This window comes from Camarhynchus parvulus, chromosome 23, assembly GCF_901933205.1.
Source record: "Camarhynchus parvulus chromosome 23, STF_HiC, whole genome shotgun sequence".
Classification (NCBI taxonomy): Eukaryota; Metazoa; Chordata; class Aves; order Passeriformes; family Thraupidae; genus Camarhynchus; species Camarhynchus parvulus.
This window is the reverse complement of record NC_044593.1, coordinates 1,179,018-1,205,190: the sequence shown is the minus strand read 5'-3', so window position 1 is coordinate 1,205,190 and position 26,173 is coordinate 1,179,018. Positions and strand designations below refer to the sequence as shown.

At 44.2% G+C, this 26,173-nt stretch overlaps 3 protein-coding genes across 9 annotated transcripts; 1 reads left to right on the top strand and 2 right to left on the bottom strand.

Moving 5' to 3' along the window:
- The first annotated feature begins 4,594 nt into the window (after positions 1–4,594).
- Positions 4,595–8,487, top strand: PNRC2 (proline rich nuclear receptor coactivator 2). Of its 2 annotated transcripts, none has more exons than XM_030964543.1 (3): positions 4,595–4,749; positions 5,593–5,794; positions 6,270–8,487. In XM_030964543.1, exon 3 carries the CDS (start codon positions 6,288–6,290, stop codon positions 6,708–6,710), a length of 423 nt encoding a protein of 140 aa, XP_030820403.1. In that variant the 5' UTR covers positions 4,595–4,749; positions 5,593–5,794; positions 6,270–6,287; the 3' UTR covers positions 6,711–8,487. The 2 variants fall into 2 exon arrangements, with proteins under 2 accessions (XP_030820403.1, XP_030820402.1); XM_030964542.1 differs by having other exon boundaries at positions 5,590–5,794.
- Positions 8,488–8,720: 233 nt separating this feature from the next.
- Positions 8,721–19,096, bottom strand: SRSF10 (serine and arginine rich splicing factor 10). 6 transcript variants are annotated; one of them, XM_030964536.1, is made up of 7 exons: positions 18,857–19,094; positions 16,996–17,100; positions 15,224–15,327; positions 13,567–13,729; positions 13,224–13,277; positions 12,948–13,049; positions 8,721–9,921 (listed from the first exon to the last, which is right to left on the bottom strand). In XM_030964536.1, the coding sequence occupies exons 1-7, from the start codon at positions 18,919–18,921 to the stop codon at positions 9,903–9,905; spliced, it is 612 nt and encodes a 203-aa protein (XP_030820396.1). In that variant the 5' UTR covers positions 18,922–19,094; the 3' UTR covers positions 8,721–9,902. The 6 variants fall into 6 exon arrangements, with proteins under 6 accessions (XP_030820396.1, XP_030820398.1, XP_030820397.1 ...); XM_030964538.1 differs by lacking the exon at positions 12,948–13,049 and having other exon boundaries at positions 13,224–13,274; positions 18,857–19,093; XM_030964537.1 differs by lacking the exon at positions 12,948–13,049 and having other exon boundaries at positions 18,857–19,092.
- A 3,807-nt stretch (positions 19,097–22,903) lies between these two features.
- LOC115912703 (fatty acid-binding protein, liver-like) lies at positions 22,904–25,019 on the bottom strand. Its single transcript, XM_030964365.1, has 5 exons — positions 24,984–25,019; positions 24,754–24,859; positions 23,594–23,766; positions 23,226–23,315; positions 22,904–22,954 (listed from the first exon to the last, which is right to left on the bottom strand). The coding sequence occupies exons 2-5, from the start codon at positions 24,818–24,820 to the stop codon at positions 22,904–22,906; spliced, it is 381 nt and encodes a 126-aa protein (XP_030820225.1). The 5' UTR covers positions 24,821–24,859; positions 24,984–25,019.
- Positions 25,020–26,173: the final 1,154 nt, after the last annotated feature.

Here is a 26,173-nt window from a genome sequence, read left to right as displayed (position 1 = left end):
CTGTCCTAAAAAAGAATTCTTCCATTCTTGTTTCCAGGAACTGAGAAATTTTGCAGGAGCAGGTACGAGATTGTAAAGAGCAGGTGAGAAACAGAAAGATTCTTTATGCTGGTCCTGAGTTCCAACAGCAGCACCCAGCTCCAAATTATTCCCTGCTCTGACACAGCTTCACATCCAGCAGCATCCTGTGAAACATAGACCCAAGTTTCCTCTGTCTGTTTTGTCACAGGAATGTGTGTTATAGGAAAGAAATATTATTATGGCAGCATAGTTAGAAGCTTTTAAATTGACTCTGATTTATAGCACAAATTGCCCTGCAAGACTAAAGGAAAACCATCAGAGGTGATTGTTGTAATGTAAAGGGTTTTTTCTGGAATAACCCTGCTTTGGGAACACCCCCATACTCGGGGTTGAAGCAATGCTGTGCAGGTGCTGGGGAAAGGGACTGTGAGCCTGGAATTGCTCAGGAGTGCAGGAATTTCTGTCCCCAGAGCAGAGTGAAGAGCCCTGGGGCTGCGCTGGGACACTCCGACCCAGCTCCTGCTGGAAGGGTGTCTGTGCTCTGTGGGAGGACAGGGATTGCTCCTTTTTCTCTGACTGTTGTGTTTGCTGGGCTGAATTTAAAAACTGGGTGGTGCAGATGGGGCTAAGGGTCAGGCACTGCTCACCTTGATAAGGTGTGACTCAGAGAGCCACGGTGAGTGACTCTCTACTGCACTCATAGAAAATGCTCAGAATCCCCCCCCATCTATACTGCCGTGTCTAGCACAGCTCCTGAGTGCGAACAGGGCTTGGCCGAGGGATTCTCCTGCGCACAAACACCTCTGCTGCTGTCGTGGAGGGAGGAGGGTTCAGGTAGAACTGTTCTCCCTGCTGACAGGACGTGAGCCAGGCGTATTGATTCACATGGGCTGAAGGTTCCTGCAGTGACTCAGAGCCGCTGTGGGTTCGAACGGAGAGCTGTTGAGGCAGAAAACAGGGTGTGACTCGGCAGGCAGTCGCGCCTGGATGTGTTTGTTTTCCAGAGTGGGAAAAGCTGTCAGCTGTGACAAAGCTGCTTCAGCACAAGCCCTTTAACCCCCCAGGCTCGGGGTTTGGCTCCGTCGGTGTCCAGGGGGTTTTACTCCTGGTGCTGCTTGCTGGATGCTGTGCACACCCCACACACCAATGCACGATGCAGGGCTGGATGTGATCTCACACTCACGAGCTCCAGCAGTGCACAGGAGGGAACTCGTGTTCTGGAGCTGATCTAACTCAGGTGCTGGTGGACACCAACTTAATTCATGTCTAAAGCATATATCAATATACTTCTAATGAGATTTAAAAAATAAAAATGTGTAGTTTTATCACATTGTTTGGGTTCTTAAGCCTCTTCTCTATTTACCCTGCAGAGGTTCAAATGTCTGCTCAGTTCCTGTAGCTCACTGCTGTGAATATCCTGAGCTTTATTTAATGAACACAGGTGCTCTGCCAGGCAGAATAAAGGATATTCTAAACATTACTGTATACCCAGTGCTTCCATGCAGATTTGAAAGAAAACACAAGCTCACGCATTTCCCTCATAAGGAAACTTAGATTAACAATCTGGTTAATGTTTGGCTCAGGTGGAAACTTCTAACGTGTTTCAAGTGTGTCATGGGGCTCTTGGAGCCACAAAATGTAAACATCTTGGGTTTACTGAAAGTCACCCACTGCCGGAAACTCGTCACTGTGAAACAAAACTGGGGCAATGGTTCACTGTTGATTTAACAAATGAGTCATCCGTGCTGCAGACTTCCTGCAGCATCCACGCTCGGCAGCTCCACTGAAACACTCGGCCAGGAGTGTGTGTGTGCTGGGATCCAGCTCAGCCACAGCTGGGAGCATCTTAATTCGGGGCTAATGAAGCTCTGGAGGCTTTGTCTTCACTGGGACTTGTGGCAGTGCCAGCACAGATGGAGCTGCTTCCCTGGGCTGGATTAATGTTTGCTCTGAGAGGGAGTGGAGGTGCTGAGTGAAAAATAAAAGTGGCTGGGGAGTTCCTTGAGGTGCAGTCACTGTGGCAGCAGGAGCGTGGTGGGGAGCTGGGGAGGATTTGGGTAACACAGCTCCCTGGGAACATGACGGAAGCTGGGATTTATTGCAGTCATCTTTGGACTGCCTGGAGGAAGTGGAATAATCCAGACAGGGCAGACACTTGCACAATAGAAAACTCCATGCTGTGTACAGGTTATGAGAGGGTGCAGTGGAGGTCACTGAGTCTGTGGCACAGCAGGGTGGGTTTGGAAGCACTGTCCTGTTCCAGCAGTGTTTGAGGGCTCTGCCTCTGGAACTGGCTCTGTAGCACCTGCAGGACATCAGGGTGAGCACAGCATGATCCTGGAGGCAGCTAAAATATCCCAGTCTGCCCATGAGTACCTGAGGTTGATGTAGTGTCACATGCTTAGGAGTCACAAATGTTACAGCGAGACCTTTGAAAAGGAAGAGGGTTTAAAAATCAGCATTTGAAGGAGTGAGTAGCTCCTGTTGAAGGAATCTCGGGTGGTGATGATAAAGGACTGAGACAGAACCTCAGGATTCAGTCTGTGCTGTGTCGTTAGGATGCAGCAGGAACTCGAGTGCTTCTGTCTGTTGTGGTTTGCACGGTTCTGGGAACATCTCCTTTCCTTCCACTGCAGGGGAGGAAACCAGCCCAGGGCTCTAACAGCTGAAGGGTGAAACACAGAACTTTGCGAGCTGGACTTTGTGGTGTTTGGGGTATTTGTCCCTTTGATTTAAAAAATACCCTCCTGTTCCTGCTCGGCCTCCAAATGACTCCGTTTGTTTCAGTGGAACAGTTCCTGCACAAATACAGGAATGGCTTATCACTGACATTTCCTGCTCCCCAGGCTGAATGTGTCAGCCTGACCCCAAAACCAGCTCTCAAAGACAAGATGTTTCTTTAATTATCTCAGAGATAGCGAGGACAAACAGCCAGACCTTGTGTCATCCTTGTTCTGAACTGAAAAGTACACGCTGTTGCGCTGCCCGGACAAGAGCAGAACATTTGCAGCCTGCAAAATGCTGTTTCTCAATCCCACTGACACTCCTGGCTTGAGAACATCCACACGCTGGGGTGAGATTGTGTTTTAGCAGAAACAAACACACTAGAGATAGAAACAAAGCAAAAATCTGCTGATGTGCATTGCAGGAGAGTTGTTAATTAATGAGTGGAATTTCCAGGCTTACAGCAGATATTGTTGTCTTCCATGTAAAGGCAAAAAAAGCTGCTATAAGGACCTCAGCTACTACATTGTGCCAAGAAATCCAAAGCAAATGGAGGAAAACAAATTAATTTCAGCTGGCTTTGTGCTAACATACAATAAAGAACAGGAACAAAGGTCTGGGCTTAGGTATGTCAACATGTGTATTAAAATATATGCTGGCTTTTAAAATTACGTCACTATGAATATAAACTTCTATTTAGAGTCTTTACCTTGTCCTGGGTTGGGTCAAAGCCCTGTAACACAAGGTAAGTAAAGAAACAGTTTTGTTTTAGGGATAAAACAGGATTTTTTTCCCTTTTGTAACTGAAAGTGCAGGGTTACTCAATGAAATCAGGGTCTTTACTTCAAAATAAAAACTCTGAATGTTCATCTGTTGGTTTTAAGTACTGCCCTGACTTGGTGGGGTTGGAACCAAACTTGTTCTTTTCCACTTTCCTTGAAACTTCCTTTTTTCAGCCTTTAATGTGGTGTACAGTGCTAGACTGGCCTCACAGTGGTGGGCAGGGAACAGTCTCCCGTGTGAATTTCTTATGTATACCTAATTTTTAATCATCCTACACATGGCAAAGGCCAAATCTTGTGGGTTTTTTCTTTGAAACGCTCCTTTGAGGCAAAATAAGAGAATGCGAATATAAACACAAAGTGCAGCCACTGCCAGGGACTCTGCATACCCACAGCACTGTTTTGAAACTGGGAAATCTTTTCCCTGTTTTTTGACCTGAAACATCGCTCTACATAATTTTCAATACTTTAAATTTAAACATTAAACAGTTTAACAAAATGCAGGCTGGGGAATGGGTACAACAAACCCGACACCGTCCATTTGACACCAGAGCGCTGAGGCCATCTCCGGGGGGCCGGATTTCACTCTTTGTTCGCTGAATCCCTTCTCTCGACCCCCCTCGCAAGCGCAGCCGGGTGTTTTGTGCGTTTCTCTTTTCTTTTTGTTGTTAATTATTTCACCTCTTTGAAGCCCCCAGCGGCAGCTGGCGCGGGCGTTCCCCGCGATGTTTGTTGTGCTAATTCGCGGGCGGGGCGGGGCTGGCAGTGTGGCCGGGGGGCTGAGGCGAGGGGCCGGAGGGGCCCGCGGGCGGTGCCCGGCGGAGGGGCCGGCCCGGGCGGGACAAAGAGCGGCGACCGCTCCCGCGCTGCCCTCCGTGAGGGGATTCAAATGGCGGCCCCGCCCGCCCGCGCGCCGCGGCCGCTCTGTCCCGGGCCCGCCTGGCAACAGGCGGGGCTTGGCTCCCATTGGTGGAGCGGGCGGGCGGCGCGCTCCCATTGGCTGCGGCCGCGCGGCCCCGCGGAGGAGGGAGGAGGGAGAGGGTGTTAAACGGCGCAGGACGCGGCCGCCATTTTGTGAGGGAGAGTGAGGGGCGGTGCGGAGCGGAGCTAAGCGAGCTCTGGGGGCGGGGGTCGGACGGTGACGGCGGAGCAGCGCGGGGTCGGTTCCCGGAGGGCCGTGTGTGTGTCCGTGCTTGTGGGCGAGCGGAGCGGACAGAAGTCGGTAAGGGCGGAGCGGTGTGGGAAGGGCCGGGCGCGGCCGCCGCCATGTTGTGCTCCGTTGTTGGGGAAGGGGGGACGGGGGGTCCCGGCTCCCCCCAGGTGTCGGTGAGAGAAGGGAGAAAGTTCGGAGGCGAAGAAGCTCTGGTCAGCGGGAGCAGAGGTCAGCTGGGCCGGGGCCGGTGACGTTATCCCGGCTTTTGGTTTCAGTCCAAACAAGGCGGAAGCTGGAAATGGAGATGGGCGGCTCCTCTGGAGCTCTGGGAGGGATGGGCAGGGGGCTGCTGAGTTTGGGGAGCGACAGGAGCTGAACAGACTCGAGTGCGTCAAGATTAAAATCTCAGAGATCCCAGGAAAGACAAGCCATAATCAAAACAGGAAATTAGTGTAAGACTTACTAAGGAATTGGCTAACGAAGGTTAAAGAAACAGCTGACAGATGACAAATGGAGCTCTGTGATGGCTGGGGAAGGTTTGGGCACTGTGTGGGCAGTTCCTGTATTGTCCCAGTTCCCAAAGTTTTTCTATTGTCTTTACTTTTTCCCTACTAAAAAGAAAGGGATAAAGTTCTTGATTGTCTGTTAAAATGTTTTGTAAGACAAAGCACGAGCAAAATGTTACTTGGGATATGCTAAATATGGTGGTGAACTTGCAGTAAGTAGAGAAAGACAAAGCTGTGTCTTTTTTGGGTGGGGTTTTGGGGTTTTGTTTGTAGGATGTTGTCGTCTTTAACATATAAACAGACAGAGCAGAGTCTGAATTATTTCCGCTTGCCCTTCTTTCCACCCCAAAGTGAAACAATTGTTTCCATAATCTGAACTGAGTTTTTTTTCTTGTTTCTGCAGCAGGACTTCTCCCTTGGAGCTTCTGTGCCGAGAATTCGATGTTGGGCTCGGCTCCCTGGCTGAAGACAGCAGATCAGCCCATGAAAACTTCTATTCCCAGCCAAAGGAAGGAGTCCAGCACAAGGCAGCACCTCTATTTTCAGGCTTGGAAGCAAGAAAGGGGGCAAGAGTTGGAGAGTGTGGAATCGGAGAAGACCACTGAGAGGTAAATGGAGGTGGGAGAGGGGAAATAAACATTGCAGGAGAGCCAGCAGGGAAGTGCTGAGTATGCTGTGCTGGAGTCTGGGCATGGGCTTTGGGAATTGCATAAAATCTGCTCCACTTGAGGTGCTTTTCAGTTCATTTGGAGTTTATCAGAGTAATTATCACCCTTACCAGGAAGTTTGGGCAGTGGCTTTATCAGTGCAAACTTTGCCCAATCTTAAGGTGCTAACAGGCTGAATTTAAATGTCTCAGCACTCAATACTGACTGATAAAATCTGGCTCTGCATTTTCTGAGCAAGGTTTTGTCAGTCCCACTCCTCCAGTTACACCTTTTCTGAGGAGAGAAGTGGTGTGTTTAGAGTGAGTTTTGGTTAGGTTGTTTTTTGTCCCTTTGCTTGAAATCTAAACATTCTCTAAAATACTTTGTTAAAAAAAAAAAGAGCCATAAAGACTTATCCTGACTCCTGTTTTTCCAGGTGACATTTAAGTTGAAGATGGGTGGTGGAGAAAGATACAACATTCCCGTTCCCCAGTCTAGAAATACCACCAAGAACCATCAGCAACTTAAAAACAGGCAGAAGAGCAAAGACCCCAATTCTCAGATGAAAACCTACGTGAAGAAGGAAAGAGGCCACGGCTGCAGCTCCTCTCCTGGTGCATGGCAGGCCATGCAGAAAGGGGGGAAGAACAACATTCACTTCCCCAAGAATCCCAACTGGAATCCTGCTCTGTCCAATCACAACCTGTTGTTCACCCCTCAGAGCAACCAGAACTATGCTGGAGCCAAGTTCAGCGAGCCACCCTCCCCAAGTGTTCTGCCTAAGCCACCAAGCCACTGGGTACCTGTTTCTTTTAAACCTTCTGATAAGGAAATCATGACATTTCAGCTCAAAACCTTACTGAAAGTCCAGGCCTGAGGTGTAACTTGTGTGATTTTCAGAAGTGATTTCGACTGTCAGGGTTTCGATTTGAGCATTGTTATTCCAAACTCCAGGTGTGCCAGGACCAGGTGTTCTTGCTGCATGTAGTTAGTCACTTGGAGAGGGGTGAAAGTTTACATTCCCCTCATCTTTTACCTCAAAAGTTCAGTGCTGTGTTCTCCTCACTGTGAAATAGGTATTTCCTTGTAAATCAATCAAATCCTGAGCAGTCACCATTTAACTGTATTTAAGAATGGGACTGTGTGCCAAAATTGGAATTGTGGCTTTGAATTGTTAGAAAACCACCTTTTACCTAACTTATTGCAGCATGAACTGAAAACAAAAACGCACTGAAAACTTTAGTCAGGTTATTTGCTGCTTTTCAGGCTGGTGTGAGATTTGCTAAACACTCTGCAGAGCAGAAACCTCCACCTGGGCACACGGGGAGGCACAGCTGAGTCTCTGCCCTGCCCTGTGAGCTTTAGTGGCACTCCTGCAGTGGTGGGTGAGCATTTCAAACCTGTAACTCCCATCTGGAATGTTCTGGAAGGGTGTGGAAGAACTCCCCGGGGCAGACCCAGCTGTGCTTCCCAGGAATCTCCATGAGTGCCAACTAAAGACCTTGCATTGCCAGGTGACTGCCAAAAAAAGCTCTCCCAAATCCTTTGTGTGCCCACTGCACTGAGGAGTTCTAAACCACATTTTTGTATCAGTTTTTATAAAAAAAAGGTGGAGTAGTTCCTTAGTTTGGTGTTAAATTGGTTCCCCTGTAACAATTAATAGTTTGGGGCAGGTGTTAGATGTTCTCACAGGGAAGACAGAGCCATGTAAATACATGTAAAACATTGTAGCATATGTAAATTTCTGCTGGGCTTTCCTGCACAGAAGTATTTTTAGTACAAAACTGCTGAATGTAAGATGACCATGTTGAGTACGTGGCCTGGATTAAAAAAAATGATATTTTGTTTAAAAAAAAAATGAACAAAAAAAAAGACATTTGTGGCTGTGCCCTTGCACTTCACATGCAATGAATATGCACATTGTATTTGGTTCTAATTTCATTTTTTAAGTAAAATCAGTGCAAAAATGCTTATTTAGATTTTTTTTTATTAAAGAAAAAAAAACTTAAAAAAAAAAGCTGCTGGAGTTTCAGATCCTAGATCCTCCTGTTGTGAATGTGTAGGAGAGGAGTGTGTTCAGTGATGAAAAAAACACTGAAATGTTCCAAATCAAGTGTTTCACAAGAAATGCAAATGCCTGGGCTCAGGTGCTTGATAAAACTGAAGGATTGGAATCATTCTGTGTTTCTGAAATGCATCAATGCTCTGTAAAACAACATTTTGTCCCAATCTTTGCTGAAGTCCCTTGGCAGAGGGTCAGGGCAGGTGGCTCCTCAGCTGTCACCCTCCAGCTGATCCTGCTGGAGGGTGACAACAGGAGCAACCAGGGTTCTTTCAAAAGACAAGGATTACTAAAAAAAAAAAAAAAAAGTGCTTTAATTTGAACAGGCCTTTTGCAGATTGTGAAATGTTTGGAGGTGTCTTTCTGTACATTCCAAATGCAGTGGCAGCTGAGCTGAATGTTTACAAAATTATTGCTCCAAATCACACGGAATTGGCAGTCTCTAAACTTGTGTTGTGACCTGGACCTTCACCAGAGTCTGAGCTGTATCCCAGTTAATTATCTATTCTCCACTTCAAATTGTCAATTACTGATGATGTTTGTACAAATTGGAAACAAAACATAAATAAACTTTTTTTTTAACCCCCTAAAAGCATCTCTTTGTTTTCAGATGGAAATGGAAAAGTGGGATGACCTCATTTTGGCAGTTCCCTTCTCAAGGGAGGTTTCTTTAACTGCAGCCTTCTCTTCATGCCTTTGCAGTGGTTAGGGAACACAGGGCTGGAGAATTAACACTAATTAACGTTCCTGACAAAACCAAAAGCTTGGGGCTCCATCTCCCACACACTACAGCTGGATTAATTAAGTCAGAAGGTGCTCTCAAGGTATAGTCAAAACTTGTACATTTTATTCCCAATTCACAGGGTTATTTGCACAGATGGAACACAAAACTCAAGAAGAAAGGATGTGGGTGAATAAAACATCAGCATCTCCGATCAAACACACTACAGGGTACAGAGTCTTCCCTTCCTACAATAGTCTCAGCAGCAAGAGCATCTTTAGACAAATATTAATTATAGCAATGGACTACAGACTTTTTTAAGCAAGTTACAAGATAAATGGAGAAAACCAGCAATTCTTAATGGGTGACTATGTCCTAAAAATGTGTCAATTTTGTCCCTTTGTACTTCCCTGGCAAGGCCCGAGCAGCAGTGCTGGGTGAGGCTGCACTGCCCTGCTCTGAGCACACCCCAGCTGGCACCAGACTCAACAGGCAGGAAAAAAAGCTCTGTCCAAGCAGAGAGCTCCAAACAACATTGAAACCAAAAGATTCCACTTTGAGTAAAACCATGATACTGTACATTAAACATCTTGATAAGACATAGAAAGGATAACATTGAGCTTTCAGAGACCAGTCTATCAGAGTCCCTAATTAAACACCCAGCTACTTAACCACTAAATTGAAGATTCTCAATTACCAGTTGGGTGCATGGACTTTAGGTGAAAAAGAAGTTCCAATAGAGCCTTCTATGACTGCTGACACCAATCGATTTGCTGCAGATATTTTGGAGCACAGCCATTAATTTTCAGCAGAGGTTTTTTTTTTTTTTACACACTACTTCAATTCTACAAATTTTGCAGGAATGACAAAATCTAGATTTACCACAGAAAAACGTAATTCCCACCGTTCTTGAGACTCCAAAAGAAAGATATCTAGACATGATCTTTTGTAGCCTGCAAAGTTCTTGCATTCCAGCTGTGCATAACCTGCAGGAAGCTTGCACAAGACAGGCTCCTGCTTTTTTTAGGGCAGGACTGGGATACCTGCATCAAGGAAGGGAGATGTTATCTAGATGGGCTGTGGCTTGATTTGCATGAATGCATAAACATTCCCTGCCCTTTTGGCCACATCCTGCTAACTCGTCCCCAACTGAAAGGCCCACAGAACAGCTTCTTCACAATTTTTCCATGGGAGCAAGAACTAGGACAACATCTTTATTCATGCACTCTTGAAACATCGTGGGTTTGTGTTCGGCTTTTCTGGCTTGTTCATATACACAAGTCAAGTCAAAGTTTAGTCCTACCTCTGGGAGAGAAAGAAAGAACCATCAGAACTGGCAGACACTACATTATACTTGCAATGATCTGGCTTTTCAAAACAAAAATTAAACTGTGCTATACATAAATGCTGAGGCACACAACATAAGGACATGCTGACACAACAGTTAAGGAATAGTTACTGTTACTCTGCCTGGACATGGAGATTTCTCCTCCCTCCTCCCACCCTTCCAGCTCCAATTCCAGCTGGAGCAGCAGCACCACCACCAAGCACAGCAATCCCTGCAGGCCCTGGCAGACACAGCCACGCTCTCCCCGCCACTCAGTCACCAGGACCCCTCTCAAGCAGCAGTTAGTCATGAAGACTATATTTATATATATATATAATCTATAAAGCTGAAAAGAGCGGGGTTTCTGCTGCTAGAAGCAGAAATAATCACAGCTCAGCTTAGAAAGGGTGACAGTGGGTTTATGAAAGCAATTCAGTGCTTTACAGAGGATTTTTGTCTTTCAGGGCAGAACCTTCAGCTGGGCACACACCAGTGCCAGGAGGCAGCTCCAGCCCTGTTGCCTCCTCCCACAGAACCACTGCTGGCACAAGTTTGGATATGGCAATTATAAATTGTTATACCATAATTTTGATTTTGTATGAACCTTCATTCGTTGCTTATAAGTAGTTTCAGAACCTGGCTAATCATATCTGAATTATAACCTATGGGGCAAGTCCATCCAGCAATAATGGAAGTTAATGGCAAAAGAAAATTCAATATATTAGAGTACAACTTATGCTTAGTGTTCTCAGTTTGTCTTGTACCCCTTCAAAAATGTGAAGTGACATTATTTACTCAGACACTAAATGAAAAATTCCTGCCCTTACTGAAATACCATAGTAAGGATTTTACTCCATAAGGGATGCATAGCTCTACTCCTAACCATGCTCTGGAGTCAAATTCTAATGCTACAATAATTCCAGTGGATCAGTATTTCCTTCATTTTTTTATTACAGCATGTTTGCTAAATTTACAGCAAGCAGAAAATAAGCTGGGTCTTTAGTTATTTTGATCAAAACATCGATGTTTTAAAGGTAGTACACAATATTTGTTAAAAAGAACATATAAAAATACCTTTTTAGAAGCCTCTATAAGAAAGGAAATACAAAGTTTAATCCCACAACTTTCCTCTGCTAGAGCTGCACGCTACTGCTACAGTTTTAAATAGACTTTTTGCTGTTTTTAAACTATACATCCAGGAAAGTCTACAAAATTAAAGGAACGTGCATATAAATGATTGCATAGCCGAACATGAACATTAACTGCAAACAGTAAAGAAAAAGTTAGAAATACTATTAAATGTACAAAGGTTCTAGGATCAACCCCTAAGCACGTTCCGCTGACGAGATCCCAAAGCCATCTGCGCTTCTTTAAAGGCCCTGCTGAAACACTAAACCCAAACCCTAAAACATTTCTCTAAAAAGGAACTTTTGGAAATCCATGTCTTTATATGCTACAGACATCAGACAGCGAGGAACACTTAAGTGTTTGACAGTGGCTTTTGAAGGTAAAGAGAAAAAATAAAACAATGCCAAAAGCCATTTCCATAACAAAGGATCTTGCCTTCTAGAGAAATACTGGTAAGATTACACACTGGGTTTGTTATTTTTCATGTTCAATTTTCTAAATATACTGTATTAGTGATAAACTACGTAACTAGAGATGCAGCTCTTGTTCATATCCAACTTCAAACATTTGTTCTGAAGGAAAATGAAATCTTTTAACCAAACCACTATCCATTCTGAGGAAGGAGTGATTCAGACTTGCTTGACCAACTGCTTTTTTGCTGTGTAAAAAGCAAGCAAGCCTGGTAACCCAGGGAGATGGCTACAGTTTGATACCTATGAATACACCAACTAACCACAGGAGTCATTGGCATAAAAGTTTAGTTCTTATATACTGTACACACACAACTCGAAACGATCTACTTGTATCTAACAGCAGGAAAACTAAGCAACTTTATGGTTAACTGCTCACTAAAATTGAGAATAGATACAAAAAACTGCATAAAATGTACACACAACTTAATATTTAGTTGCTCTGCCATTTGCTGAAATCTGAATTTAGATTTTCCATTTCAAGGAGGGTTTTCCCCTCACTTTCAGCACCAGCAGCCAGGGCAGAGGCAGTGAAGCCTCTCCTCTATCCCGAGGCTCTGAGCAAGCTCCAAGAGCAGCTCTCTGCCCATGTCGTACATGCAAGGTTAGTACCATCTCTCCAGACAGCAGGCTAAAGAGCAATCTCCCAAATCTCCCTCCACAGAGCTCCAAGTGCCAACCTGCTGGGGCTGGTGGGCACGGAGAACACTGAAACCTGCCCTGGAGCCATGGAAACAAACTGCCAGTCTGATTTCCCAGCAGCCAGTGTTGCACTACAGCTGTCCAGTTTTCCTTTTCTATAGAGTTGAAGAACCAGTTCAACAGCTGGTTTAACTGCCCAGCACAAACTGGTACCAATTTCTCTATGGGTGTGACATTTGTAAAAGGACAATGTTGCAAGTTACGATCAATCAAGTCATCACCAAATATCTAAGCATTAAAAATGCAAATCTTTACAAAAATATACATAGAGACACCACAACCAAATCAGTAGCTGCCCATGACATTTAACCAAGTGGACAATCTCTCTCCCTCTCTCTCTCTCTGTGGCTTCTCAACACTGTTTTAATTTCAACCATTGTCGGCTACAGGGAAAACTGACAAAGAAAATATTTTTTAGCACTGTTGCAACATCATATTCCTGATAATTTAAGTAAACTGAACTGTGTGTAAATGAATCTTACATGCCTAAACCAACATGGATACACTGTTAGTGGCCACTGGACTTGGGACTAGTCCAAGACCTCGATCTGGATTTTGACCTAGATCTAGAATGTGATCTTGACTGTGATTTGGATCTAGCTGGTTCTTTTTTTCTCGACTCCTTCTCATATCTTGAGCTGGACTTATAGTGTGTTTTAGAATCTGTTTTAGAGGTGCCTCTAGATTTGGTGTGAGATGCAGACCTAGACCGTGATTTAGCCTTCATTTCTTTCTTGGGCTGTGACTTGGATCGTGATCTTGAATTGGACTTAGATCTTGAAAAAGATCGATTGCGGTGTTTGAACCTAGCAGAATAAAGGGGAGAGAGGAGATTTGAATGTAAAAACACTATTCTTAGACATCTAGTACATTAAAAATTGTTTACCGTTTTTGCAGGAGAAACTTTTTTTTAAACCTATAGTTAAAGGAATACAGTGATCTAGCTTGCAATTTAAAGGGTGTAAAAAGTAGTTTTTTACCTATCATTGTCCGAATGGCTTCTGCTACGACGAGGTCTTCCAGTAGGTCTACTGCTAAAAAGGTACATCAGAAAAAGTAAACGGTGACAAATACCTATGTAAACGTACAAACACTTAACACATTCTATTTTCAAGCTGTGCATTTGCTTTTAGCTATTCTCCAATGCAGCACAGAATGGTTTCATTCATATTTCCTGATCAGATGCAGCATGCAAGGTATGCAACTCCCAGCGGTTACTCCCACGATAGAAAGAAAAAGATTATTGCAAAGTGTAACAATGAAATAGTGAGCGTGGTGTGTCTGTGCTGTGCAGCTGAGGCCAGCCCCACACACTACACTTACTTTCTGGGACTATAGGACCTTCTATAGCTGTAATCAAAGGAGCGACTCCTCGACCGCCTGCGCTCGTAGCTGCGACTCCGAGACCGCCTGTATCTGTCATAGTCATCGTAACGAGAAGAACTGTACAGGTTTCTCCCTTCCTTGGCTTTCATTTGGTTTGGTGCTGTAAAAATAGCAATATTTGCAGGTGAAGATGATGCCCTACTTTCTCCCCTCAAGGTTTAAGCCATGTATTTGGTGTTGAGCAGAAAGGTTCACTCGTGATTTGATGTTTATGAAGGGACAGGTGAGAGGCTGCTCTGTGCCATTTGTTCTGTGCTGCTTGAGCCACTGGACACAAATTAATGCAGCCCTGGGGGCACTGTAAATCTAGAAAGCAAAACAAACCAAAAAACCCCCTCGAAACCAGTCAGAAAGGATTAATGCTCCATAAAACCAGAACACAGAGCTGGCCAAGGTGATTTCAGGCCAGCTGGAAACTGGTACGGCAGGTCAGACCCATGACTGACACATTCTGACATTCCTGAATTTACCCAACAAGTGAAAGCTAATTAAACACTTTCTCCTGGCTGCACAGCACCATCATCACACCTGATCCACAGCTGTCTGTAATGATTAAAGGCCCAGCTTATACAAAGGCTTTGGTGGATGCCACACAAAGGGAAGTCTGATTCCAAAAGGAACCCCCCAATAAAATAATTCACTTTCAACTCTGCAGCTTAGTTATTAAAGTAATTAAGAATGAATGAACCTATTAGTCTTCCACTGTATTTCCTCTAAACAGCACAGCTATCCTTCCTTTGTATCAAATTCATGCTCTAAGTATTTTAAACACGCTGGAACAAATATTCTCTGTACTAAACAGCTTCAAATATTATGTTTTTAGTGCTGCTTGCAACACACTAAGGTGGATTTAGTTTTGCTCAGAAACTTGTTAGAAATCCCAGTGTTTATACACAGGGCAGAAAGTTGTCCTTTGGAGTGTAGAATTTCCATTGATTCCATTAAAGATAATTGTGAGGACCTGAGGGAGAACTGGACAGTCAGGTTGTTTCTCTGAGAGCTGTAACTAAAGCCCTTTAAGGTCTCTTTATTTCCAGGCATCACATGAGTATTACAGTACTGGTTTATTCCAACAGGGCTGAGCCAGGTTTTACAAATCTGTATCTCCCTGCAAATTAAGACTATGCACACAAACAACAGATGTAAAAGACCCAAATTCTCTTTGCATTTATCTGTTCAGAAAATACAAGTTCTGCTCCAACTTGAATTGAGATAACTTGAAACTGACTTTTATCCTGAAGCCAAATGAAAATGAAAACATTACCTCAATCCTGGAAATCACACAGAGCTGCACAGAAAGCTCTGAAGAACGACTGTGGTGACTGCTGTACTTAGTTATCCATTTATAATTAAACGAGTCATTAACAGTCACTGGATGAAAGGCAGAACATCCATGTGCTATTTATATACAATAAGAACGCATCACAACAATGAGCAGCACGTGCAGGGCTGGGTGCTGAAATCAGGGAGATAAAATCCAGGGAGATAAAATGCAGGGAAGAGATAAAATACAGGGAAGAGATAAAATGCAGGGAAGAGATAAAATACAGGGAAGAGATAAAATGCAGGGAAGAGATAAAATACAGGCACTTACTCTTGCGGTCCCCCTGTGCAAACTGGATTTCTATTTGCCGACCACAAATCCACTTCCGATCCAAGTTGTGGAGAGCATCTTCTGCATCACGGACATCTTCAAATGTGGCCAGTGTTAAGGTACTTGGCAATTTGAGCAGTTTAACACATTTGGTATTTAAAATAAAAGTTTTCAAGTTATTTTCTCATTTTACAGCCATGTTTTAAGTTTTTTAGTCATGCTACTCTACACACTAGAGTTTTCTTTAATTAACCACCAGCTAGGTGAGAACTCCTGTTATAAAATTAAAATCTTGTAATATGACCATGAATTTATCCATCAGCAAGCACTTGCTATGTGATACTCTTAATTTTTTTTCTTCTCCCACTTGTACTTATGCAAAGAAAATAAAGGTATCCTTTCAAAACACACTTGTTAATGGTCATTTAGTTCTCTCCACTACATTGAGTTTATTAAAATTAAGCCCTAGTTCTTAAGTTATGTTGGACATACCAACAATAAGTATTAACTATTAACTTAGGAATTGAAATAAAGCTTTCCCTTTTGTTTTAAACAACTGATTTTAGGTTTAACTGATGTCATGTCACAGCCCTGCGTGCAGAGAGAGCCTCCCCAGTGTGAGAGAAGAGCAGACACTGGGAGCCCTGCAGTGCCACTCAGGGCCAAGGTACCGTGACAGACATTTGTTTTAATGCTGGAATCTACACCCCTAATTCCAGCTCGTGGGACCCAAAACAATGAGCTGCCTTTCCCCTCCAGGCCACTCATTTCTCAGCAGCATCATCTCTGCAGGAGAGAAACTTCCATTTCATTCAGACCACAGTTACAGTAGCACTCACAAGAGAAATATTACAGGTTTTGTCAATGGACTAAACCAGAATAATTCATCAAATTACTGCTTACATGACAGACAGAAGAAAAACTGTTATTCTGTAGGATACATCAGGTATGACTCCTTTAATCTTGGCCACCATTCAACTTCATCTTGACCTTTAACTCTTTAAGTGCTTGTCAGAAGGACTTGTCATGAGATGCTTGGCCAAAAATGACAGATGGCTTTATCTTTAACTTTGAAAAACAACCTTTTCCCCCTTTTGTAGATAAAGCGAAGCTTTGTCTCCCATTATGGCTTGTCCTTCTTCCAGCTTTTCTTTATTTTTTCTTTTCCCAAACTCTCCCTTCTCTTCAAGCCTGATCCTTAAGAGGTCTTTGGCTTGTCTACTTGCCTTAATTGTTGAACTCTACTCTAAAGGTTCTTTCATGCTTTCTCTTTGGGGTCGCCATTACTGTACAGCTTTACATTCTGAGGCAACAACAGAGGACAGCAAATTAGGGGACAATATTAAAGAAAGAAGTTCACCTCATTTTTTACACAATCTGATTTTGATCAAGTGATTCCAGTTTCCATTTGTTAAATTAACAATGAATAGCAGCCACATTTTGCTAAGCACAACTTCATTTACACACCAGTGATAATAAAAACGTGCTAGACAATTTTGAGTCAGTGATAAATTTTCATTTAAATCATATAGTATTAATTTCAGTGGCATAAGCAAGCTTTTATATTACTGGATTTAAGTTTTGCAAAAAAGGCAAAGAACAATTGAGAGAAGTTAAATCTTCAAAAATAACGAAACACGACATAAGTAAGACACTTATTAGATACAACACAAAAGTAAACTGCTTTTTCATTGAGATTGGTTACCTCTTACACAAACTTGAATTTCAAACTTCAACACCCCTCACTAATGAGCCATCTGAAGAAAGGATATTGAACATAGGCAAATCCTCGGGGACGACGAGTGTAGAAGTCAAGGGGAACGTAAACATCAACTATAGGCCCATAACGACCAAACTCCCGGCGCAAGTCTTCGGACCTGCAACACCACAAACACCTGATATGGCTTTGGCACTGCCTGAGCACCACAAAACACCCACCAGAATGTAAACTGAACAGGCAACAAATCAAATCTGCAGTTAGTATCAGCATCCCTGGTTTTTGGAAGTATTTGGTAGAGGATGAAAGTGGCGTTTTTGGGGGGAAGAAGTGTTTGGGCAGTTCCCTGCTGGCAGCACACCTGAAACACTCAGGTCTCAGGATGCTCAAGTACACCCTGGCAGTTTGAAACCATCCTTCAGCACAACCTAAAATACAAATGTAAACTGACAAGTGATGCACACCAGTTCATTCAATGCAGCCAAGGTTGGCAGAAAGGAAAGAAGGGATTGTTAAATTATCGTTATTATTATTCAAGCACCTCGACAGTGATTTTGCAACACATAAACATCAATTATGAGATCCAAATAAACATTGTGAGACCAAAGCAGTCACCCAAACTCATTTCCATAGAATAATCAATACTCACAACCACATCAAACAGGACAGATCTCAGTGAGCAGCCACTCATGCCCTGGGGATAGTTTTTCCAAAGAATTGGCTTTAGAGAGCTGAGACAAAACTGCTCAGCTGCAGCCACCCCTGGAACAGCCTCTCCTCAACAGAGGCTTCTCACATCAGCTCCTCACATTTAATTTGAGGACAAAAACCTGCATGAGAAGATTGATGCAATACCGTGTTTAAGTGGTATGTGAGAGTTACTATTGATTTTTAGTATTTTTTCCTTTCTCTTGCACCAGTTGGGAAACAAATCTCCACAGTCAGTGCTGGCAGAAGGGAACTACCACCAGCATGGAGATGTCACAATGAAACCACCTCCAAGAACTCAGTGCTTACGGCGAATCCTCAACAGGATCCACATTATTGTAAAAAATTTGGAAGTGGTCATCCTCAGCTCTTCTTAAAGTAAAATAAAGTATTAGAAAAATGAACAAATTCATGGAAAAAAAAGGTAACAATTTTAATTTCACTCCATTCCATCCTGCCCACGGGACGATGTGTAAATGTTCCACAAACAATAACAAACACCAAAGGTGTTTATGGTCACTAAACCACTCAAGTGAAACGAGGAAAACAGCAGCTCACTAAGAGCATATAAAGAATAAATAAGAACCTAAGCAACGCTATATTTTTGTTGTTTCGATTCCCTACGAGAAGTTCTCTCATTGCACATGTTTAGTCCTTACGGACTCTCGGAATCACACGATTATAACGGAGACCAAGCATTGCTTCCCTCGGCTCCGGACTGAGCGTCCCGAGAGACCCCGGTACACAACAAGCACAGCAGAACATTCCACCTGCACCGGCAGCAGCTCCCGCACTAACGGGACCGGCCACGCCAGGAATTCTGGGCATAAACGCTCTATTTCCTCCCATCTAGCAGCAATCTTGCATTTCCAGAGGAGCATCCCAAAGAGTAGCGGCTGTCCGGCATAGCCCCGGTGGCACATCCCGCTGGACACGCTCCAAGGGCTGCGGGGAGTTTCACTTTGTTGCGGCCCAGCTTTGTTCTGTCTGAACGCTGTTTGGAAACGAACCCGCGTGGAGAGGCGGGGAACGAGCAGCAGCATCGCGAGGAAAATGGAAGGCAGGGCAGGGAGAAGGCAAAGCGCAGGAAAGGAGCGGGCCGGGCTCGCCCCCTTCCCTCCCCTCCCCCGGCTGCGGAGGGACCCCCGCGCCCGCGGCCTAGCGAGCCCGCCAAAGCCTGCGCGAGCCCCCGCTCCGCCCCCACTCACCGGGTGTCGTCGGCCACGTTTCGCACGAAGAGCGAGGTGTTGGGGGGCCGCAGGTAGCGGGACATGTCGGCGGCGCCGGGGCAGACGGCAGGAAGGAGAGGAGGGAAGGAAAGGAAGGAGGGAGGGAAGGAGCGAGCGCGGCCCGGGCGCGGCGGGAGCGGCTGAGGCGACCCTGGGGGAGCTGCACCGCCCGCCCGCGCGCCGCCTCTCGCGAGACTTCCCGGGGGGGCTTCCGGCGAGAGCGAAACGCGGCGCCAAAATCCTGCCCCGCTCCGGCAGCGCGCATGCGCCCCGGCCCCGCGCGGGAGCTCGCGGGCCCGCCGACGCGCGCTGCGCATGCGCGCTGCTCCCCCCCCCTTCCCCGCTCGCTTTTCGCGCCGAAAGAGCGGGAAGGGGGAGCGCGCGCGGGGCAAGATGGCGGCTGAGCCTCCGCCGTGAGGGGAGAGCGCGGCCCCGCGTTGTGCGGCAGCCTGACGGCGCCGTGCCTCCCTCCTGTGCACCCAACTGACACCGCCTCGGGCTGTAACGCCCTTCCTGAGGCTCAAGGGATCGCTGTCCTGTGGCATTGCTGTTGCAAAATGTGGAGTATGTATAAGTTCTGTTAAGAAAATATGTTCTTTGGTGTTTGACGTTTTCATGCCTTCTAGCCTAATCAACAAGAAAGGAGATGTAACCCGTGAAACGGCAGGCAACGAGCTCTAAGTGATGTGCCTGTGTTAGAATAACAGATTGGTAGAACTGTCTTGTTAAAGTTTAGGGCTGGACATGCTTTGATGATCTCAGACCTAGGGGGAGGTTAACAAAGCTCGAGAAAAAAGGATGCCCGCTGATAGAGGACAGAAAGAATGCAAAATTTATGGGCCATCTGGCAAGAACTCCCAAGATAAGGAAGAAACTAATAAACCCAACTCAGCAACCGTGCTGAAATGATCTCCAACCGGGTAAAATGTAATTTTACATCTGCAGGGGCAGGTCATGACCACCAACCCACATACCACTGGCCCAAAAGGAGAGAACGGGACTAATTAGCACGAGAAACAACAGAATAATTAACCAACAGAAGATAGGATACTAATTCAGAACTATGTGACCTGTAGCCAAGGCACACCAATTCCTTTGTTTGCTAAAACGTGTAAATAGTAATAAATTTTGATCATTGGTGAGCTCGATTTGTGGAATCCCACAGGGCCCCAACTGTGCAGCACTGAAATAAATGACCAGTGTCTCTCTGGAGAGTGTAACTATTGTTGCACACGGAGTAATTAATGCAATTTTTGTGGAGAACACTGTTACCCACTGCCCTGCTGAGCCCCAGGAGTTTTCACCAGGCTGTTTGCACAGGACCAGCCCTTTCCATTAAAGTTGTTTGTGTGATGAAAACAATATAGTTGGTGGGTGGAGAGATTATTTCTCACCATGCTCATGTGTGACTCACATAAAGGTGGATGAAAGGCACATCTGACCACACAGTCACAGGGTTTGGTGAAGAGTTCAGTGAAAAGTATCTGCATTTTCATGTGAGGGATTTTCAGCAAACTCCTGCAGGGACAGAAAGACTTGGAGCTGATGCAGCCCTGGTGTCTGCCACCAGTGTATTTTCATCTTTATTTTTAATATTCATGAATGGAAACTGGTGGGAGGACATTGCTGTTCATATCCTAGCAATCTCACATGAAGAAGTGCCTGATTTTTACAGGTTTTGAATGACAGATGATTCAAGTTTGAATGGCAGATGAAGTTCAGTCACTAACACGGGAGATGTGCAGACACACACACTTCCAAAAAAAAGGAATTTATGTGGTTGTATGTTCAGGGTCTGTGTGCAGGACTCAACAGAGAAGGGATTAGGATCTCTGACCATGTTTTTTGCATTAAATATTTACAGTTAGCATTTTTCTGTATGCCAGCAGCAGGTCGAGTTGTTACCTTGTGCAATATAAACACAGATCTGCTCACACAAATCATTAAAAGAACCTAAAAATCAAGCCAAGAATGCACATCAGAGACTGGAATTGTGGTGGGAGTGCTTGGCACAAAGCAAAAAAGAAAAAAAAATATTTTACAGACATTTTGAAAACAAGGAATTAACCAAAGAGTGGACTTTGATGGATAGGAATCCATGCTGCCAGGATTACCTTGTCAGATTGGGAATCAAAACTTTGAACAAGATCCAAGTTTGATTATAAATATTCCAATGGAGTCCTTCACAGGAAAATGGACAGAAAAATTGGTTTTGTGGAATAGTGAGTCCAGAGCTGCCATCCCAGGCTGTTATGCCATTGAGGAATGTTCATTTCTTTGGGCCATGGGACACAGATCTCAGTCTGATCAAAATCCTTCAGGTTTTGACTGCTTCACATGAGGACATGCACTGAACATTCCACCCAAATCTGGGTGCCCTGTGGCAGCAGGACATTGCCAGAAGGATGGGAAAGATTGGCATCATGGCTGGAAAAATGAAATCATTGCAGTTGTGAAGAAAGCCAGGTGAAGTGTTCTTTTAATTTGTTAGAATTCTAGTTCTTTTAATTTTTTAGAATTTTAGCCATTAGAACGACTTAGCGTGAGCTGAAGTTCTAAATAAGGTCAGTGTGCTTTTAGTGTGCAGTATCTCCAAGAATAATTTTGTAACGGGTTTGAAATGAGTAATGAAGAATCTCTGCCTTGGTTTAGAAATAAACTTGAGGTGTCTTGCATGTCCCATCCTCCAGTTTGCAGGCGCAGCCTTTGATCCTTGCAGACCTGCAGCACTCTGTGAATTTCCTGCTGGAAAACCACAGCGTGTGTTTGGTTTGGTTTCAGGGTGTGTTTGCAGCAGTTACCCAGCAACTCCCAGAGAGAAGGGTGCTGAGTTCTTGGGTGGCTTTTTGCAGCACCAGTGCTTTAAAGCAGCCTCCTCCTCCTCCTCCTCCCTGAGTTTTACCAGCCCTGATTTCTGTGCTGCTGATCGTATTTCTGTGTAACTCACATGGAATTTAATTCTGGCTGCAGGGCTGTGCTTGGCATTGGAGCTGCCTGGGAAGCAGAATGAGCACAATGATCCTTTATGCCAGTGGAACTCCCCCTGAGAACAGCTTTATCCCAGAATGAGAATACACTTCCCAAATTGCTTGTATCACATTGTGTTGTTAATAAAACACAACTTCTCCCCTCACAAACTGCTCTCCTAGCATGGGGAGATGGAAACTCAGCACTCTCCACTGGGCTGGAACCTCCCCGTGAGGATTTTAAATGGCACTATCAGTCTAGCAGCTTTGTTCATGAGGTCTTGCACCTAAAACCAATTCTAACAAATCTGCAGTGACTTCAGTTATGAAATGGGGCTGCTGATACAATAGTGGGATCTAATCAGCAGAGAAATGGTTCTAGGCACAGCTCCTGTGTGTTTTATACTTAATAGAGACACAGGATCTGAACAAAGTCTGGTTTACTGCAGCTTCACAGACTTGGGCCATGACAAGACTCTGGGAGTGCATTGCAAATTGGAAGAATGTTTAATTCTCTTTGCTCTTGTAGTGCCTTTTAATTGCACTTCTGTGTAATTCAGTTTAAGAACAGCCATCCCTATTGTTAATGACTGGTGAGTGCTTCACAGCTTTTCAAATATTGCTGTTTCTATTGCTGGGCCATGTGGTACAGATCAGCTCAACAAATGCCTGATTGTTCTGTGCTGGCCAGGTCATAGAGAACGGGGCTTGGTTAAAGACTAACCTTCAGCAGGAGGAGGAACTAAAGCTGAGTGTGCTCAGTCTGTATGTGAGAAATCAAGGAGCATTTCTGTAGCTTTTGGCTGCTCCCAAGGATTATTGTGCTGAGCTGGAACTGTGTGATTTATGCCCAGTTTGGGTTGTCTGGGAGGCAAATTTCTGTCACTCTGAGGACAGAGGGGAAAACACAGTTCTGTAACAAGGGACTGCTGTGAGAAAGGAGAGCAGAAATCATTATGATTTCCTGTACTGTTTGTTCAGATAAAACAGAGATCACACCTTGTGGAAAGTGCACTTTATTTCAGGTATGTAAAGGTGTCACAGAGGAGGGGATCTGTCTTTAGGCCTTCTTGCCTCTTCTGACAAGCGTTACTCCACCATATGTTATAGTCTGTGGGAGACAAATACACATGTTTATAGCTAAGTGGCAGAAGTGTCTGCAATTCATGCATAAATCCATCCTAGTGCACAAGAAAACACAATCACAGCACCTGCCTGTAAATATTTGTACAGCATTTGCATAAAGGAAAAGTTGGAGTTGGTTGTGCTCCTTGGAGCAGTCTTTATCCACAGGGACACTTTATAAACACTATGAGCTAATCAACATTTTTTCCTTCAGCATTTTTCTGCACGTGCCTTTATTTTCACTTATTTGCACTTACCTCCACCATTTCATTTCCTTTAACTTCCTGCTCGTGAGAGAATTTATCTGATTTGCACACCAGCTTCCCATTGACCAAGTTCACAGTGCACTGTTGGAACATTTAAAAAACATTTTTTGAAAATTAGATTTTGGAATTCAATTCCAGTAAGTAGAGGATTAATAGGAAATAAATTACACTGATGTTTCATAATGACAGCTGTTAATTTAAACTAGAGAGCACAGCATTTGAATAGGAGTTTTAAGAACATTTCTGTTTGTTAAAGTGATAAAAATATTTGCAAATTGAACTGGTACAAACAAATTCCACTCACACATAAACTGAGGTTTAGGGATAAATAAAGATGTCCTGTTCTAGGAATGCTTTACCTTCAGCTTCCTGCCATCCATGGTGGTGATGTCAGCCTCTTTGCCCAGTGTAAACGAGTTGGTTACAGATTTGTTGGGTGTTTTGGATGTCACAACAAAGTCGTTGCCTTTTTGTTGTATTTCAACAACAGGCTTAATATCTTTGGCCATTTTGATGGTGTCATCTGGCAACCCTGCAAAAACAGGCAGAACAGGACTTTTTGGTATGGAAAGAGCAAAATAGCAAATTATGCCTTCCAACAAAGGCACAAAAGATCCAAACCACTACTGGAAGGTGATGTCCAAGTTAAAAGACAAATCCTGGTTTGGAGTCCTCTCTTCTCTATGGTTTTTTTGCTCCATTCCTTCTAGTCTGGTTAGGTTTTGCTATGATATCTGGTGACGTGTGACATTATGCACAGTTTCTTGTCTGAAGGGCTGCGCATGGGGTGATGATTCTTCATGAAAAGAACCACATGTGCATTACTTTATTTTCCCAGGGAGTTGGGGGGTTATCTGTCCAGTCAGAGCTGGAACAGTGGGAGTACCTCAGATTCCCTTTTTGGAGTGTCCCTGGCATGATTTGAAGGTGTCATTGTCACCAGGAGAGGGATTGGTTCTGTCACGCTGTCAGACCAGGCTTTTCAACTGGAGCTGGATCTCACTCTTCTGAATATCTCCTATTTACTCTTCAAAACCCCAACAGGAACGTTTTGTTGGCAAAGGTAAGTGCACATTTATTGGTGTAGCACCTCCTAATCCTCACAGATTAGATTTGATAATCACTCAGAGATTACTGACATTATCACACTTGATAAACACTGACAGGTTACTGACCACTTTCCCCAGGTGTTAATTATTCACAGATTACTGACAGCATTTGTGCTGCAGAAAGAGCTTCTGTACAATAATTGGGAAGCTGAATAAATCATTGATGGCTTGTTTCTAGTTATATGTGTTTATAAAATAACAAGTAATCAACACAACAACTCTTCCTTGGGGGTTATCTGTAACCTTTCTCCATCAATTTATAAAACCTTCAGTTTCTTTTCACATCCAAATGAGATCAAACAGATCGAACCAAGCAGGGCAGTTTGTCACAGAAAGAAAAGGACAAAATCCATGGAAATGCAGCAGTAGGAGCTGTGGTGGCAGTGGTTTGAGGAGGAGCAGGCACTTACCCAGAGCCTTGAGGAAGGGCTCGAGGTTCTCCTGAGCGTAGATGTGCCAGGTGCCAGCGAACGCCATGGTGGGACACTGCAAGGGCTCCCCCTGCCCACGGGGATGCTATTTATTGAAACACAGGGGCCAGCCCAGATTGTCAGAGGGCTAATTATTAACTGGGAAACAGCAATCATTAATCAGTTATTTGTTCTTAATGATCATAACCTCTCGTTCATGCTGCTCTTACCTTGAGGGTTGGGATGCTGTGTTTGTTGTGGGTTATTGACCTCGTGTCCAGCCTTGTTGGAAAGTGTTGCAGTGCAGCTTCATTTGTTTGCTCTTTGTCCACAACTTCTGTGTTTAACACATTCTCTGTGTCTTCAGTAGAATTCTTCAGATAAAGTTACAGCAGATCAAGGTGATTGGTATTGTACAGCAGGAACTTCCTAATGATAACAATGTTCTCTGCTGTGGGCACTTGAACCTTAAATGGTGGATAAAGAATGAATAAAATCATTCTATTTCTTTCAAAATTGTGGGCCTCCCATTGCTTGAGGACAGGCAAAATCGTATTGGAGTGGGACATGAGTGATGACTTTATCCAGCAGATGTCAGTGATGTGCATCTAATGGAATTGCATTAAACTCAGTTTCTTTTTACTTTTTATTTTAATAGAAGATAAAAGATAAAACGTGGAACATTGCTTGGAGAGTGAATGCAGGAAGCAAATAGAATGTGTTACTTTTTCTTCTCACCAACTGCACAAGGATTTCTTCACTCACTCCAGCCCTTGAGTGATGTCCCTTGCTGTCTGTGCAGGCCTGACTGTTGATTTTGGAAGACTTTCATTAGATGTGTCTTGCAATTAGATTGCTTAATTCAAACAGAGTCTGTATCCCAGGGGTGGGTGACCTCTCTAAGTTAACTTTTCATTCTATTTAAATAGAGACCCAGTGCTCAGCTTCTCCTTACCAATTCACCACCCTTTTTTAGTAGGTAATTTTAAAGAAGGTTCACACAGAAAGAGCCAGATTTGTAATGATATTTACCTGTGAGAATTCCTGATTTGCAGGGTCATTTTTATGTGTGGAGCATGTCCTGACTTCCCATGCACCCACAGGTGGAGTGATTTCATCATGGATACACTCAAAGCAGTGCTGAGATGCCACCACGGGTTTGAGTTTAATCACACACACAGGCTACAAGAAAATCTGTTACATGTAGTGATCTAATACAAAACCCTCCACTGAAAGCCCCACGTGTGGATCCTCTGGTATTTCCCACACACATTTACCAGGGCAGACTCTCTCTGGAAGGTGAACATGCAGTGCACACATGTGTGAGCACACACACACACACATACAGAATTGTTCTATAACAACTGCCAAACCACTGAAATATTGCTAAAATAAACACAGAGACACTAAAAGGCATCTG